The 16,200-nt window shown below is 32.8% G+C and overlaps 1 protein-coding gene across 6 annotated transcripts in view; it reads left to right on the top strand.

Moving 5' to 3' along the window:
• The window catches only part of GULP1 (GULP PTB domain containing engulfment adaptor 1), a 257,106-nt gene that overhangs the window by 214,299 nt on the left and 26,607 nt on the right, over positions 1-16,200 (top strand). For all 6 annotated transcript variants that reach the window (XM_068543865.1, XM_068543861.1, XM_068543864.1 and 3 more), the window contains exon 7: positions 540-677. In XM_068543865.1, the coding sequence (XP_068399966.1) occupies positions 540-677 (138 nt within the window). The remainder of the gene's footprint in view (positions 1-539; positions 678-16,200) is intronic.

The raw sequence follows: 16,200 nt of genomic DNA, 5'->3' as shown, positions 1-16,200 counted from the left end.
ACAGAAGTTGCAAGTATGATTTCCTTAGAAGAGTTTCAAGAGTGTATGAGTTACCATGAAGACATGTAATATGTAGTATGTTTCATATGAAATTGTGTACAAATGAAGTTATGTTTTAGACTGTAATGTTAGTAGCAGTAAGATAAAATGAAAAGTACTCTGGTTAAAAAGGGTTCTGCTAATTCTGTAACCTTGTGGAAGCATCTTAATCTCTCTAGACCTCAATATCCTCCTAACTAGAATTGCACAATTTAAAATAATGGTCTCTGAATCCCCTGTAGCTCAGGAAGCCCATGAACCTCTGATCCTCTTTTCCCTTGTGTTTTTCTAAGTGCTATTGAAATGACTATCTTAGTTTAATCCTGAGTCAGGAGGTTTATCTCATTACGTATTTGTTTAAGTTTGAGGTGTATGTAATTATAAAATCAAGGTATGACAGATGATGTCTCATAAGTTGTATGTTATTAGCACAGCTGGTATATCAGAAAATGAAAAAAAAAAATCTCTTCAACTACGTTTATTTTCATCTGTGTTCACAGGAAGTTCAACACAATTGCCAGCTTCACAGAATATCATTTTGTGCAGATGATAAAACTGACAAGAGGATATTCACTTTCATATGCAAAGATTCTGAGTCAAATAAACATTTGTGCTATGTATTTGACAGTGAAAAGTGTGTAAGTATGCCAGATGTTTTAGGGTGGTTTGTTCTGCTCTACAAGCCAGGAATTATCTTGTTTCTGGCATTAGTAAAGTATTTGGAAATGAAGAAGGTCTGTAAATACTTAACTACACTAATAGATTCATCCTGTCATGAGAATATGCTTCAGGATTTCATCCTTAACTAAATTCTCATGTTCACGGGCACAAGCTTTCATGCAAATTTCTTTTCTTAGAATGTCATGCTTATGTTATACATTTGTCTTATAATCACTTGATTTATTTGAAATTTTAAACTCAAATATGATTTAGTAATATGCATATAATGCAAAAGAGTAATTGCGACCAAAGTATTGATTTTTTTTTTTTTCCGGAATGTGATGGATCTGATGAAAATAAATATTTTAAACTCCAGGAAATGAAATGTGTATGGCTTCTCAAAAAAAGTCTCCAATACTTTGAAAATCTGGTTCTTGATTTTCACTATTCAGAAAACTTAATATAATGAAAGGTGGTAGAATTGTATGGGCGTGTGTGTGTGCCTGTGTATGAGCTTGTGAATATAATCTAAAGTTCTTAGCAAGTAAGAACAATTAGAGAATTCCAAAGTTAAGTTCACTAACAGTTCTTTAATCATCTGGAATCTTAAGGAAAACCCCATGTCTTGACTACAAGCATAAGCTAATGCTAATCATAACCTAGTCCGAGGTCCTGTTATAAAACATAAGATGTGAATTCCAAGCACACATTGTAGCCTTTGATAGCTTTAATTGAGGAAGAACATCTAACCTCAACAACATGATTGCCTTAGACAGAAAGAAACTTAATTTATTTATTTGCTCATTTTTCATACTGTCAAAAATAGCAGGGACTAATATTATCACTATTATATAATTTATTTCTCTGGTTTCAGTACGTGAGCTTCTTAAAAACAAATACTTTTATTTGTCCATATAACTCCTGCATCAGGTGAACAATAGATGCTCAATGAATTTTTTCCTTAAAGAAAAGACTATGTGGACAGATTTACAAAAGGTAGAGCAAGTTATTATCTGTATCTTTTAAACTGTAGTTCTTTAAACAGGCAAACTAATGTGTTAAGCTACTCAGCATCATAATATGTATTGAGAATTTGATGAATATATGAAACATCTCATCAGAAAAATATGCTTATCCATATAAGACAATATTATGTGAACAATATGGCATTTTATATGAAATTAAAAAGTTGTTTTTGAAATGCATCCTATCGAATGAATGAATTATATTTAATGTCCCAAATGCTTCTTTTTTTTTTTTTAATTTTTATTTATTATTTATGTATTATGTTTATTTTTGGCTGTGTTGGGTCTTCGCTTCTGTGTGAGGGCTCTCTCCAGCTGCGGCGAGTGGGAGCCACTCCCCATCGCGGTGCGCGGGCCTCTCACTATCGCGGCCTCTCTTGTTGCGGAGCAGAGGCTCCAGACGCTCAGGCTCAGTAGTTGTGGCTCACGGGCCCAGTCGCTCCGCGGCACGTGGGATCCTCCCAGACCAGGGCTCGAACCCGTGTCCCCTGCATTGGCAGGCAGATTCTCAACCACTGCGCCACCAGGGAAGCCCCCAAATGCTTCTTAACCATGATTGCTTGCAGATGTTTTCTCTGTGATTGAGAAGATTAAGGTTGATACTTATTGAATATCTTCTATGTGTAAGATATTATAACCTTTTACCACTTATGACAAACAGTAAATTCAGTTGCCCTTCTTTCTTGTCTTACACATAGGAATAAACTTCCTTGGGGTCCTTTGAAATATTCATAACCCAAGTCCATTATAAATACTAGTCTTCTTATAACCTTATGTCACATGTTTTATCTTTCTTTGATCTCCAAATTTATTACATGATCATTTAAAATACAAGCTTGCTAGAATTCCCATGTACTTTTATTGTTTTCAAAGTATAAACTCTGTTACTCCCTGATCGTAATTGTTTGTAACTGATTTCCAGAATTTCAGTTCCTTGACCCATTATTCCTCTCTGGATATACCATATTAGCTTTCTTTTTTCTTGAAGGTTGAAAATATTTTCTTGAAGCCTACAGCAGTGGCTCACAACCATTAGTGTGCATAATGGAGGACCCTTTACAATACAGCTCATTGGCTCCCACTACAAAAAATAAGTTCATATTGATTCGTGCTGGAGCTCAGGAAATCTACATTTAACAAGCCCACCAAGTGATTCTGCTGCAGGTAGATGGAAGTCTGAGCTTTGAAAAGCAAGGATCCAAGATATCTCTCCAACTATAAGTTGGCATCACTTTCATTAGCTTAAAGAGGACATGTTTCCTCAAAGTTTCATTATATCATTTTCACCTCAAAGTTTTATTTGCTCTAATTATAACAATGTCTATATTCATAAAATTGATTTTATATGTATGCAGAATTTTGAAATGCCATCCTCTCTAATTCTCATTTCCTAGTTATTGAAAATTAAAACAGGAATATAAATTATGGCCCAATTCACACAACTCTTCCTCTTATTTTAAGAAACCAAAGCTTGAGAAGTTGAGTGACTTTCCCAAAGTTACAAAGCTAGGAGATAACAGAATCAGGATTGAATTTTTTTTTTTTTCAGGATTGAAATTTAATACCTTGTATTTCCATTGTAACATTTGTCCAGTCATGTTATCTTACTCCCAAACTGTGACCTGTTCCAGGAGCCTTGTCTTATATATTCATTATATTTTATCCTTTCATTACTTCCATGAAATTGTTGAGAGTTTGAAAGATAGATGAAGCCCCTCTTAGCATGCCACGAGACTGGAGTTCACTGCTTTGTTAACATGTTGTGTTAATGAGTCTCCCTCCATGGTGACAATGAGGATAATGTGGGGAGCTAGAGTACCCAGCCCTGCTAAGCAGTAATGAAGAGAGGCCAAGTAAGGAAGCTAAACTTCTATCCCCACCAGGCAGTAATGAGGCAGTGCTCTCCCATTCCCATTCCCCTCCTGGAACTGTGTCAGAGAGAGCCACCCAAACACAAAGTTTAAATAATTTCCAGCATCTCATAACATAATACCTAAAATATCCAGGATTCAACTGAAAATCACTCATCGTATCAATAATTGGAAAATAAACTAAATGAAAAAAGACGACCAATAGATCTCAACACTGAGATGAGAGAGATATTAGAGTTACCAGACAAAATTTTTAAAACAGCCAACATAAAAATAATAAAATAAACCATTACAATCACACTTGAAACAAAAAGTAGAAAGTATTATCAAAGAAATAGAAAATCAAAGCAAAGAAATTGAAGATATAAAGAAAACCCAACTGAGAATATTAGAACTGAAAAATGCTATAGCCAAATAAAAAACGCAATATATGGGCTCAGAAGGGAGAGGACAGAAGAAAGAATCAGCAACCTAGAAGATCAAAAAATAGAAAATGCCCAATCTGAACAACACAGAGATAATAAGCATACACATATGTATGCACACACACATGTGCACACAGGCATACACACAAAACAATACAAAAGCAAAAAACAAAACAGAACTTCAGGGACCTGTGGGACTATAACAAAATATCTAACATTCATGTGTCATCAGAGTCCTGGAAAGAGAGAGAAAAAAAAGGTAGCCTTGAAAAAGACACATGAAGAAATAATAGTTGCAAACTTCCCAAATTTGGCAAAAGACATAAACCTATAGATTCAAGAAATTGAATGAACTCCAAACAGGATAAACCCAACTAATTCCACACCAAGTCACATCATACATAATCAAACTTCTGAAAACTAAAGACAGAAAATCTTTTAAAGCAGCAAGAGATAAACTAGTCCTTACCTATAGCAGAAACATCAATTCAAACGACAGTGTATTCCTTATTAGAAACCGTGAAGGTGAGAAGGAAGTAGCACAGTATATTTTGAGTGCAAACAAAAAAAAAGGAGTGCTGTCAAACCAGAATTTTATATCCAGAAAAAAAATATACTTCAGAAATTAAAGAGAAATCAAAAAATTATCAAATGAAGGAAAACTAAGATTATTTGTCACTCCCAGATCTACCCTAAGTGAATGGCTAAAGGAAGTTCTCTAAACAATAAAAGAAAGCAGCTTGGAACATGAGGAAGGAAAAAAGAACAGGATAAGCAAGGATATGGGTAAATCTTTAGTTTTCTAAATTATGATTGACAGTAGAAGCAAAAAATACTTTCTGATATGATTCTAAATGAATATATAGAAAATATGTAAGGCAATTATATTATAAACAGAGAAGGTTGAAGAGATGTAAAGGCAGGTAAGGTTTCTACACCTCTCTTGAACTGGAAAAATGACAACACTAGTAGACTGATAAGTTCTATAAATATAATGTGAATTCCAGAGCAACCACTAAAAAAGTTATAAAATGGGATACATTTTAAAATACTATGGGTAAATCAAAATTTTATTATAAAAATGTTTTAAAAACCCATAAAAATTCAGTGAAAAGAAAACAGAAAGAGAAAAAATAGAAATAATAGAAAAGAAAAATATTAAATGGAAATTTAACCTCTAATATATCAAAAATTACATTAAATGTAAGTGGTCTAAGTATACTAATTGGAAGAGATTGCTAGAGTAGATTTTTAAAAACCCAGATATATGTTGTCTTCAAGAAACTTGCTGCAAGTATAATGATACAGGTGATATAAGAAGGTTAAAAATAAAATAATGAAAAAAGATGTATCATGCAAAAATTATTCTAAGAAAGCACAAGTAAGTGTATTAATATCAGATAAAGTACACTTCAAAGTAAAGAAAATTATCAGAGACAAAGAAGGACGTTATTTAATGATAAAAGGGTCATACCACCAAGAAGAATAACAATCCTAAATTTACATGATCATATCACAGAGCTGCAAAATAAATGAAACAAAAACTGATAGAACTGAAAAGAAATATAGGGTAAATAGACAAATACACAATTATAGCTGGAGACTTCACCACCACTTTTCTTAAAATTAATAGAACAACTATACAGGAAATCATCAAGCATATAGGACTCAACAACATCATCAACCAATGGAATCTAATTAACAACTAAAGGGAACTTCATTCAATAACAACAGAATGCATATTGTTTTCCAGTGCCAAAGGAACATGTACCAAAATAGACCATATCTTGGGCTACAAAACAAATCTCAAAAGTTTAAAAGAGTTGAAATTATAAAGCATGTGTTCTCTGACAACAAAGAAATCGACCTAAAAATCAATAACAGAAAGATAACAGGAATGTCTTCAAAAACTTGGAAGTTTTGTTTTTCCATATGTCAAAAAGGACATCACATTTGTAAACATTCCATATGTTAAAGAGGAATCTTTAAGAAGAAAAACTTTAAATGTGTGAACTATATAGAAATGAAATAGAACATATCAGCATTTATGTGATACAGCTAAAACAGTTCTGAGAGAGAAATTTTAACAACTAAGTTAAAATATTTGAAAGCAGAAAGTTTCAAATTAATAATCTAAGCTCCCAGCTCAAGCACTTATCAAATTAAAGTAGGCAAAAGGAAGAAAATAAGAAAGATAAGAGAAGAAAATTAATGAAGTTGAAAACAAAAACAATGAGAAAATCAATTAAACAAAGAGCTGGTTTTTTAAAAGATCATAAAAGTAACAAAATTTCAGTTAAGATTGGCAAAACAAAAGAAAAAAAAAAAAAGACACAAGTTACCAATATCTGGCATGAAACAGGAATTTCACTGAAGACCCTCCAGGTATCAAAAAATAATAAGAGGGTGCTATAATCAACTACTGCATACCACCCAATATTAGATAATTTGAATAGCCCTGTAACTATAAAGGAAAATGAATTTATAATTTCACACTTATTAAAAGAGAAATCTCCAGTCCTAGATAGTTTCACTGGAAGAATCCATAAAATGCTTAAAGAGGAGTTAACATTGTTCGACACAAGCTATTCCAGAAAATAGAAGAGGTGAGAGAATTCCCCAAATTCATTTTATGAAGCTATTATTTTCCAGACACCAAAACCAAGTAAAGATAGTGCAAAAAAAGGAAACTACAGACCAATATCCCTCAGGAATATAGATGCAAAAATTTCTAACACAATATTAAATATAATTCAGCAATATATAAAAGAATTATACACCAAGACCAAGTAGAGTTTGTTCCTGGGATGTAAGTTTTATTCAGCATAAAAAATCCAGCAGTATAATTAACCATATTAACAGGCTAAAGAAGAAAAGTATATGATCCTATCAATGTTTTAAAAAATATTTGAAAATAATCAACCCCCGTTCATGGTTAAAAAATCTCAGAAAAATAGGAAAAGAAGGAAACTTCTTTAACTTAGTAGGATTGGGGATTTTTTTTTTTTTTTTTTTTGCTATCAGACTCATATATAACCAAAATGTTTTTATTCTAAACAGCCAGTGAAAAACCATTAGAGTATGTCATTTCTGTCATAGATTTGTGGATATGATATTAGATGAATTTTAATAGCTTATATTACATGTTTATGGCAATAAATAATTATTTTCTAATATAGAACATTGTGTTTCTTGCAAAGTTAATATGATTAATATTTAATATTATAGGTGAAATTAATATAACTGATGTAACTGAACTTAATATATAATGAGGAATTTTAGACTTACAGGTTGCTCCCATAATCAAACTTTAGTATTATTATACCCTTACAGCATATGTAAACATATACATATGTGTAAATATATGCAAAACCCATAACCTCCAGAATGATAAACATCTTATAGTTGTTACCTCCATGAAGACTAGCGGGGGCCAAGATTAAAGTTAAAGATCTAAAGGAAACTTTAAATTTATCTGTAATGGTCAAAGACTTTAATGTGGGTTATACATGTATTCAGGAAATTAAAGGAAAAGAAGGTAGTAATAAGTAAACATGAAAATTTCAGCATAGAAATAGCAAATATAAAAAATAATTAAATGGTTAGGTAGAATAACTGAAAAGAAAAAAAATAAGCTTAACATCAGATTTAGGATGGCAGAAAAAATGGTCAGTAATCTGGAAGATAGATGAGAGAAATTATCCAATCAAACGAACAGAGAAAATAAATAATAATAATAATATTGAATAACAGAGCCATAATCACCTGCTGGACAAGATAGAGTTCTAACATATGTGAAACAAAAATCACAAGAAGACAGGAGAGAGAAAGTAGGAAAGAAAAAAAGTACTGGCTGAAGAATTCCCAAATTTGGTGAAAATTGTCAATTTACAGATTTGAGAAACTTGACAAACTTCAAGCTGAATAAATTATAAAGAAAACTACCTGTAATTATATCACAGACTATCTATAAGAGAGTTGGAGAGAGAAAGAGAGAGCAAGAGAATGATTGGGGGAATGAATGGATCTTGAAATCATCCAGAAAAATTTTAAAAAGACATATCTTTACATACAGATAAAAAAGTAGTATGAATGGCAGCTGACTTTTCATTAGTATCAGTAGAAGCCAGAGGAGAATATAACAATACCTTTAACATGCATAAAGTAAAGAGATGTCATAACAGAGTTTTACACCCATTGAAGGCTCAAAATTTAAGTCAAAATATTTTGAGATAAATGAAACTGGAGTGATTTATTACTAGCAGAACTGTGCTTCAAGGTATGCTAAAGGAAGTTCTTTAACCCAAAGGGAAATGACACAAAAAGGAAATTCAAATGTGCAAAAAAGATAAAGAAAAAAAAGCTCTGGAAAAATTGTGACTAAATGTCTGTCCATTCTTTAAAAAAGAACTGGTTAAAGCAAAAACTGTAGCCTTGTATCATGATGTTAACAAATGACAGTAATAGCACAAAGGATGTATACTATTGGACTTAATAGACTTACACTATTTCAAGGTTGTTATTATTTATGTGAAATGATACCATATTAACTCTAAGTGGACTCTGGTAACTTAAGGATGCGTATTGTAATCACTAGAGCAATCCACTAAAAGTCATTCAAATGCGTATAGCTAAAAGCCTATAGAGAACATATAATGGAAAACTAATTTTTTTAAATGAAATTTAAAGAAGGCAGGAAAAGAACAGCAACATAAAAGCAGGTGGACCAAATAGAAAATAAAGAACAACGTAAATGTAAAAATATACCAATCAAAGGCTGAGATTATCAGACAGCAATTTTAAAATGACCAACTGTTTGGTCTCTAGAAAACACACACTTTAAATGTAAAGAAAAATATAGGTAAAAAACAAAAGATTGAATAGACATATGCCATGCAAGCAATAAGTGTGAGAAAGTTGCTGTGGCTATACTCATATCAAAAGGTGACTCCAAGGCAAGGAATATTACCAGACATTAAGAGATAGAGCCCACAGTGATTAAACGACCACTGTGTTTCATTTAATAACACTGATTTTTAAGAAATGAAGGAGAAAATCTAACAATTACAGGAAGAAAAAGACAAATTGACACCCATAGTCATAGATGTTAATGCCATTCTCAGCAATTGACAGAGCAAATAGAAAAAAATAAACTTAACAAAATGAAAAAATAATATCCACCACTTTGATCTAATTGACATGTTAGAACATTATCCCAAGCAACAGCAGAGTATACTTTTTTTTAATGTTTTAATTTAATTTTATTTATTTTTTTATACAGCAGGTTCTTATTAGTCATCAATTTTATACACATCAGTGTATACATGTCAATCCCAATCGTCCAATTCAGCACACCACCACCCCCACGCCCCCGCTGCTTTCCCCCCTTGGTGTCCATACGTTTGTTCTCTACATCTGTCTCTCAACTTCTGCCCTGTAAACCGGTTCACCTGTACCATTTTTCTAGGTTCCACATACATGCGTTAATATACGATATTTGTTTTTCTCCTTCTGATTTACGTCACTCTGTATGACAGTCTCTAGATCCATCCATGTCTCAACAAATGACTCAATTTCGTTAGTTTTTATGGCTGAGTAATATTCTATTGTATGTATGTACCACAACTTCTTTATCCATTCGTCTGTCAATGGGCATTTAGGTTGCTTCCCTGACCTGGCTATTGTAAATAGTGCTGCAATGAACATTGGGGTGCATGTGTCTTTTTTGAATTATGGTTTTCTCTGGGTATATGCCCAGTAGTGGGGATTGCTGGATCATATGGTAATTCTATTTTTAGTTTTTTAAGGAACCTCCATACTGTTCTCCATAGTGGCTGTATCAGTTTACATTCCCACCAACAGTGCAAGAGGGTTCCCTTTTCTCCACACCCTCTCCAGCATTTGTTGTTTGTAGATTTTCTGATGATGCCCATTCTAACTGGTGTGAGGTGATACCTCACTGTAGTTTTGATTTGCATTTCTCTAATAATTAGTGATGTTGAGCAGCTTTTCATGTGTTTCTTGGCCATCTGTATGTCTTCTTTGGAGAAATGTCTATTTAGGTCTTCTGCCCATTTTTGGATTAGATTGTTTGTTTCTCTTAATACTGAGCTACATGAGCTGTTTATATATTTTGGAGATTAATCCTTTGTCCGTTGATTCGTTTGCAAATATTTACTCCCATTCTGAGGGTTGTCTTTTGGTCTTGTTTATGGTTTCCTTTGCTGTGCAAAAGCTTTGAAATTTCATTAGGTCCCATTTGTTTATTTTTGTTTTTATTTCCATTACTCTAGGAGGTGGGTAAAAAAATATCTTGCTGTGATTTATGTCAAAGAGTGTTCTTCCTATGTTTTCCTCTAAGAGTTTTATAGTGTCCGGTCTTACATTTAGGTCTCGAATCCATTTTGAGTTTATTTTTGTGTATCGTGTTAGGGAGTGTTCTAATATCATTCTTTTACATGTAGCTGTCCAGTTTTCCCAGCACCACTTATTGAAAAGACTGTCTTTTCTCCATTGTATATCCTTGCCTCCTTTGTCATAGATTAGTTGACCATAGGTGCGTGGGTTTATCTCTGGGCTTTCTATCTTGTTCCATTGATTTATGTTTCTGTTTTTGTGCCAGTACCATATTGTCTTGATTACTGTAGCTTTCTAGTATAGTCTGAAGTCAGGGAGTCTGATTCCTCCAGCTCCGTTTTTTACCCTCAAGACTGCTTTGGCTATTCGGGGTCTTCTGTGTCTCCATACAAATTTTAAGATTTTTTGTTCTAGTTCCATAAAAAAATGCCATTGGTAATTTGATAGGGATTGCATTGAATCTGTAGATTGCTTTGGGCAGTATAGTCATTTTCACAATATTGATTCTTCCAATCCAGGAACATGGTATATTTCTCCATCTGTTGGTATCATCTTTAATTTCTTTCATCAGTGTCTTATAGTTTTCTGTATACAGGCCTTTTGTCTCCCTAGGTAGGTTTATTCCTAGGTATTTTATTCTTTTTGTTGCAATGGTAGATGGGAGTGTTTCCTTAATTTCTCTTTCAGGTTTTTCATCATTAGTGTATAGGAATGCAAGAGATTTCTGTGTATTAATTTTGTATCCTGCAACTTTACCAAATTCATTGATTAGCTGGTAGCATTTTTAGGATTCTCTATGTATAGTATCATGTCATCTGCAAACAGTGACAGCTTTACTTCTTCTTTTCCAGTTTGTATTCCTTTTATTTCTTTTTCTTCTCTGATTGCCGTGGCTAGGACTTCCAAAACTATGTTGAATAATAGTGGTGAGAGTGGACATCCTTGTCTTGTTCCTGATCTTAGAGGAAATGCTTTTAGTTTTTCACCATTGAGAATGATGTTTGCTGTGGGTTTGTCGTATATGGCCTTTATTATGTTGAGGTAGGTTCCCTCTATGCCCACTTTCTGGAGAGTTTTTATCGAAAATGGGTGTTGAATTTTGTCAAAAGGTTTTTCTGCATCTATTGAGATGATCATATGGTTTTTATTCTTCAGTTTGTTAATATGGTGTATCACGTTGATTGATTTGCATATATTGAGGAATCCTTGCATCCCTGGGATAAATCCCACTTGATCATTGTGTATGATCCTTTTAATGTGTTGTTGGATTCTGTTTGCTAGTATTTTGTTCAGGATGTTTGCATCTATATTCCTCAGTGATATTTGTCTGTAATTTTTTTTTTTTTTTTTTGTAGTACGTTTGTCTGGTTTTGGTACCAGGGTGATGGTGGCCTCATAGAATGAGTTTGGGAGTGTTCCTTCCTCTGCAATTTTTTGGAAGAGTTTGAGAAGGATCGGTGTTAGCTCTTCTCTAAATGTTTGATAGAATTCACCTGTGAAGCCATCTGGTCCTGGACTTTTGTTTGTTGGAAGATTTTTAATCACAGTTTCAATTTCATTACTTGTGATTGGTCTGTTCATATTTTCTATTTCTTCCTGGTTCAGTCTTGGAAGGTTATACCTTTCTAAGAATTTGTCCATTTCTTCTAGGTTGTCCAATTTATTGGCATAAAGTTGCTTGTAGTAGTCTTTTAGGATGCTTTGTATTTCCGTGGTGTCTGTTGTAACTTCCCCTTTTTCATTTCTAATTTTATTGATTTGAGTCCTCTCCCTCTTTTTTTTTGATGAGTCTGGCTAATGGTTTATCAATTTTGTTTATCTTCTCAAAGAACCAGCTTTTAGTTTTATTGATGTTTGCTATTGTTTTCTTTGTTTCTATTTCATTTATTTCTGCTCTGATATTTATGATTTCTTTCCTTCTACTAACTTTGTGTTTTGTTTGTTCTTCTTTCTCTAGTTCCTTTAGGTGTAACGTTAGACACAGGTGCAAGCCTGTGTCCTTTGGTTGGAGCATTTAATCTGTTCACATTTAAGGTAATTATCGATATGTATGTTCCTATGACCATTTACTTAATTGTTTTGGGTTTGTTTTTGTAGGTCCTTTTCTTCTCTTGTGTTTCCCACTTAGAGAAGTTCCTTTAGTATTTGTTGTAGAGCTGGTTTGGTGGTGATGAATTCTCTTAGCTTTTGCTTGTCTGTAAAGCTTTGGATTTTTCCATTGAATCTGAATGAGATCCTTGCCAGTTAGAGTAATCTTGGTTGTAGGTTCTTCCCTTTCATCACTTTAAGTATATCATACCACTCCCTTCTGGCTTGTAGAGTTTCTCCTGAGAAATCAGCTGTTAACCTTATGGGAGTTCCCTTGTATGTTATTTGTCGTTTTTCCCTTGCTGCTTTCAATAATTTTTATTTGTCTTTAATTTTGACAATTTGATTACTATGTGTCTTGGCGTGTTTCTCCTTGGGTTTATCCTGTATGGAACTCACTGCACTTCCTGGACTTGGGTGGCTATTTCCTTTCCCACGTTAGGGAAGTTTTAGACTATAATCTCTTCAAATATTTTCTCTAGTCCTTTCTCTCTCTCTTCTCCTTCTGGGACCCCTATAATGCGAATGTTGTTGCATTTAATGTTGTCCCAGAGGTCTCTTAGGCTGTCTTCATTTCTTTTCATTCTTTTTTCTTTATTCTGTTCCACAGCAGTGAATTCCACCATTCTGTCTTCCAGGTCACTTATCCGTTCTTCTGCCTCAGTTTTTCTGCTATTGATTCCTTCTAGTGTAGTTTTCATTTCAGTTATTGTATTGTGCATCTCTGTTTGTTTGTTCTTTAATTCTTCTAGGTCTTTGTTAAACATTTCTTGCGTCTTCTTGATCTTTGCCTCCATTCTTTTTCCGAGGTCCTGGATCATCTTCACTATCATTGTTCTGAATTCTTTTTCTGGAAGGTTGCCTATCCCCACTTCATTTAGTTGTTTTTCTGGGGTTTTATCTTGTTCCATCATCTGTTACATAGCCCTCTGCCTTTTCATCTTGTCTATCTTTTTGTGAATGTGCTTTTTGTTCCACAGGCTGCAGGATTGTAGTTCTTCTTGCTTCTCCAGAGTATACTTTCTTTTTGAGTGCAGTTGAATGTTTACAAAGATCCTTTATATCCTGGACCATATTTTAAGACTCAGTAAACTTCAAAATTGAAAATTTTACAGAGTATATTCTCTGACTACAAATTGTCAAAATGTTTTAAATCAAAACACACTTCACGTAATAATAGCTCAGAGAAAGGTCACAAGAGGAATTATATTATTTTTATCTGAATAGCAACAAAATACAAAATATCAAAATTTGTAAAAGACAGTTAAAGCAGTTCTTAGAGGGATATTTATAGCTTTAAATGCTTCTATGAGAAAAGATAAAAAGATTAAAAGTAATCATCATGCTCTTGATCTTGAGGAGTTAGAATAAGAACAAATTTAAAACAAAGTAAAAGGTAAAAATAATAATAATAAATAATAGAATCGATGATGTTGAAAACACAATAAAGAAAATTAATAAACCAAAAGTTGGTTCTTCAATAAGGATCCTCTAAAAAGACAGATCAAGGACAAAAATAAAGGAAAGCACAAATTACCAATACCAGAAACAAGAGTGGGTATAAGTACAGATGCTACAGTCTTTAAAAGGATACAGAGAGAAATATTATATAACTATTGTGCCAGTAAATTTGGCAAGTAAGATGAAATTGATGAATATTTGAAAAACTCCATTTAACGGAACTGAGGAAATAACAAATCTGAATATATGTATAATTAAATATTTTTTAAAATCTCTTGACAAGTAAAATAACAGATCCAGATAGTTTCACTAAGTTCTATGAAAAAAAATTATCACATAGATGCAGAAAAAGCACAAAATTCAATCCAATTGATGATAAAATTCACAATATCCTAGGAGAAAAAGGGATGTTTCTTATTCCAATAAGCACGTTAAAAATCCTGCAGGTGACATCAAAATTAATGGTGAATTATTGAATGCTTTCCTTTAAGATTGGGAACAGGGCAAGGGTGCTTATTCTCACCTCTGTTTAGCCTGGTATTAGATGTCTTGGTGAATAGTTAGTAAAAGAAACAAGAGGCATAAAGATTGGGAAAAAAAGTAAAACTATCTTTTTCACAGATGTAATGTGAATTTTTACAAAGAAAGTCCTGTGAAATCTACAAATTACTATAATTATGAAGCAAATTTAATCACAAGATACAAGGTTAATATACAAAAATTAATTGTTTCTGTCTACTAGAAAAAAAATAAGAATCTGTTTACTAAAGCTCAACAAACATGAAATAATTAGGATTTTTTGAAGAAGATATGCTGAAGTCGACAAACTATTGCAGAAATTAAAGAAGACCTAAAATAATGGGAGAGAGATACCATATTTATAGGTTGGAATGCTCAATTTAGTTAAGTGGTCAATTCCACCAAATTGATCTGTATATTCAATACAATCCTTACCAAAATCACAATGGGATTTTTGGTAGAAATAGAAAATTTGTTTTTAATATGGTAATATAAAACAGTGCAGAATAGAGAAATTAATCTTGAAAGAAAAGACCAAAGTTGGAAGACACATTTTACCTGCTTTCACAGGGTACTTCAAAGAAATCGTTATCAAGATCAGGTGATATTGATGTAATGATAGATAAATAATAAACAAACTAGATTGTAGAGACCAGAAATATCCACACATACGTGGGCAATTGATTTTTCCACAAATGTGACAAGACAATAATGGAGAAAAGAAGCCTTTGATAATTGGTATTGGAACAACTAGCTAAATATATGAAAAAATAATACTTAAAAATTAGTTCTTACTTATGCTACATAAAAATAACTTGAGATGGATAATAGATATAAAAGTAGAAGCTTTTATAGCCTGCTGCAAAACTTTCATTAAACATAGGAGAATCTCTCTATGAACTTTGAGTAGACAATGATTTCTTAGAAATGACCCCAAAAGCACTAAACATAGCAGGAGAAAAACATGATACATGGGACTTAATCAAAAATAAACATTTTCTATTAATCTATAAACAGTATTATAAAGTGAAATGGCAAGTCACATACATATATCCGAAAAAGAGTTTGTATCCAGAATATATAAAGAACTAAATATCAGTAATAAAAAGACAAAAAAACTAATAAAAAATGGGCAAGAGACTGTCTTCTACAGGGAGTTCATAATGAGCGGATAACAAAGGCCAATGATTACATGAAACTGGGCTAATATACTATTCAACAGGGAAATTCAGGTTACAAATACATTGCAATAGCATTACTCATCCAGTAAAATGACTAAATTAAAAAGATATCAATATCTGATGTTGGTGAGAATGTGGAGCAACTAGAACTCTTTTACTGCTGGTGGGTATGTACAATGGTACTTTGGAAAGCAGTTTGGCAGTTTCTTATAATGTTAAACATAGACCCATCCTATGATTTAAATACCTAGAAAGGTATTCTTTCTAGGTATTTACCCAGATATATGAAAACATATGTCCACAAAAAGATTTTACAAGAATGTTTGTAACAGCTTTATTTATAACTCAGGACTGAAAACACCAGAAACGTCCCTTGATAGAAAAGTGAAAAATCATTTGTGGTATATTCACTGGATGGAAAGTAATCAGCAATAAAACGAATGATACATGTAACATCTGAGAAACTAAAAAAGAAGACCGATACAAAAGAATATATAAAGTATGGCCCACTTTTATAGATACAAGGACAGGTAAAACTGATCTATGGTGAGAAATTTGAGCAACGGTTACCCGT

The sequence above is a fragment of the Eschrichtius robustus genome, chromosome 5, assembly GCF_028021215.1.
Source record: "Eschrichtius robustus isolate mEscRob2 chromosome 5, mEscRob2.pri, whole genome shotgun sequence".
Lineage (NCBI taxonomy): Eukaryota > Metazoa > Chordata > Mammalia > Artiodactyla > Eschrichtiidae > Eschrichtius > Eschrichtius robustus.
This window is presented reverse-complemented; position numbering and strand designations above follow the sequence as displayed.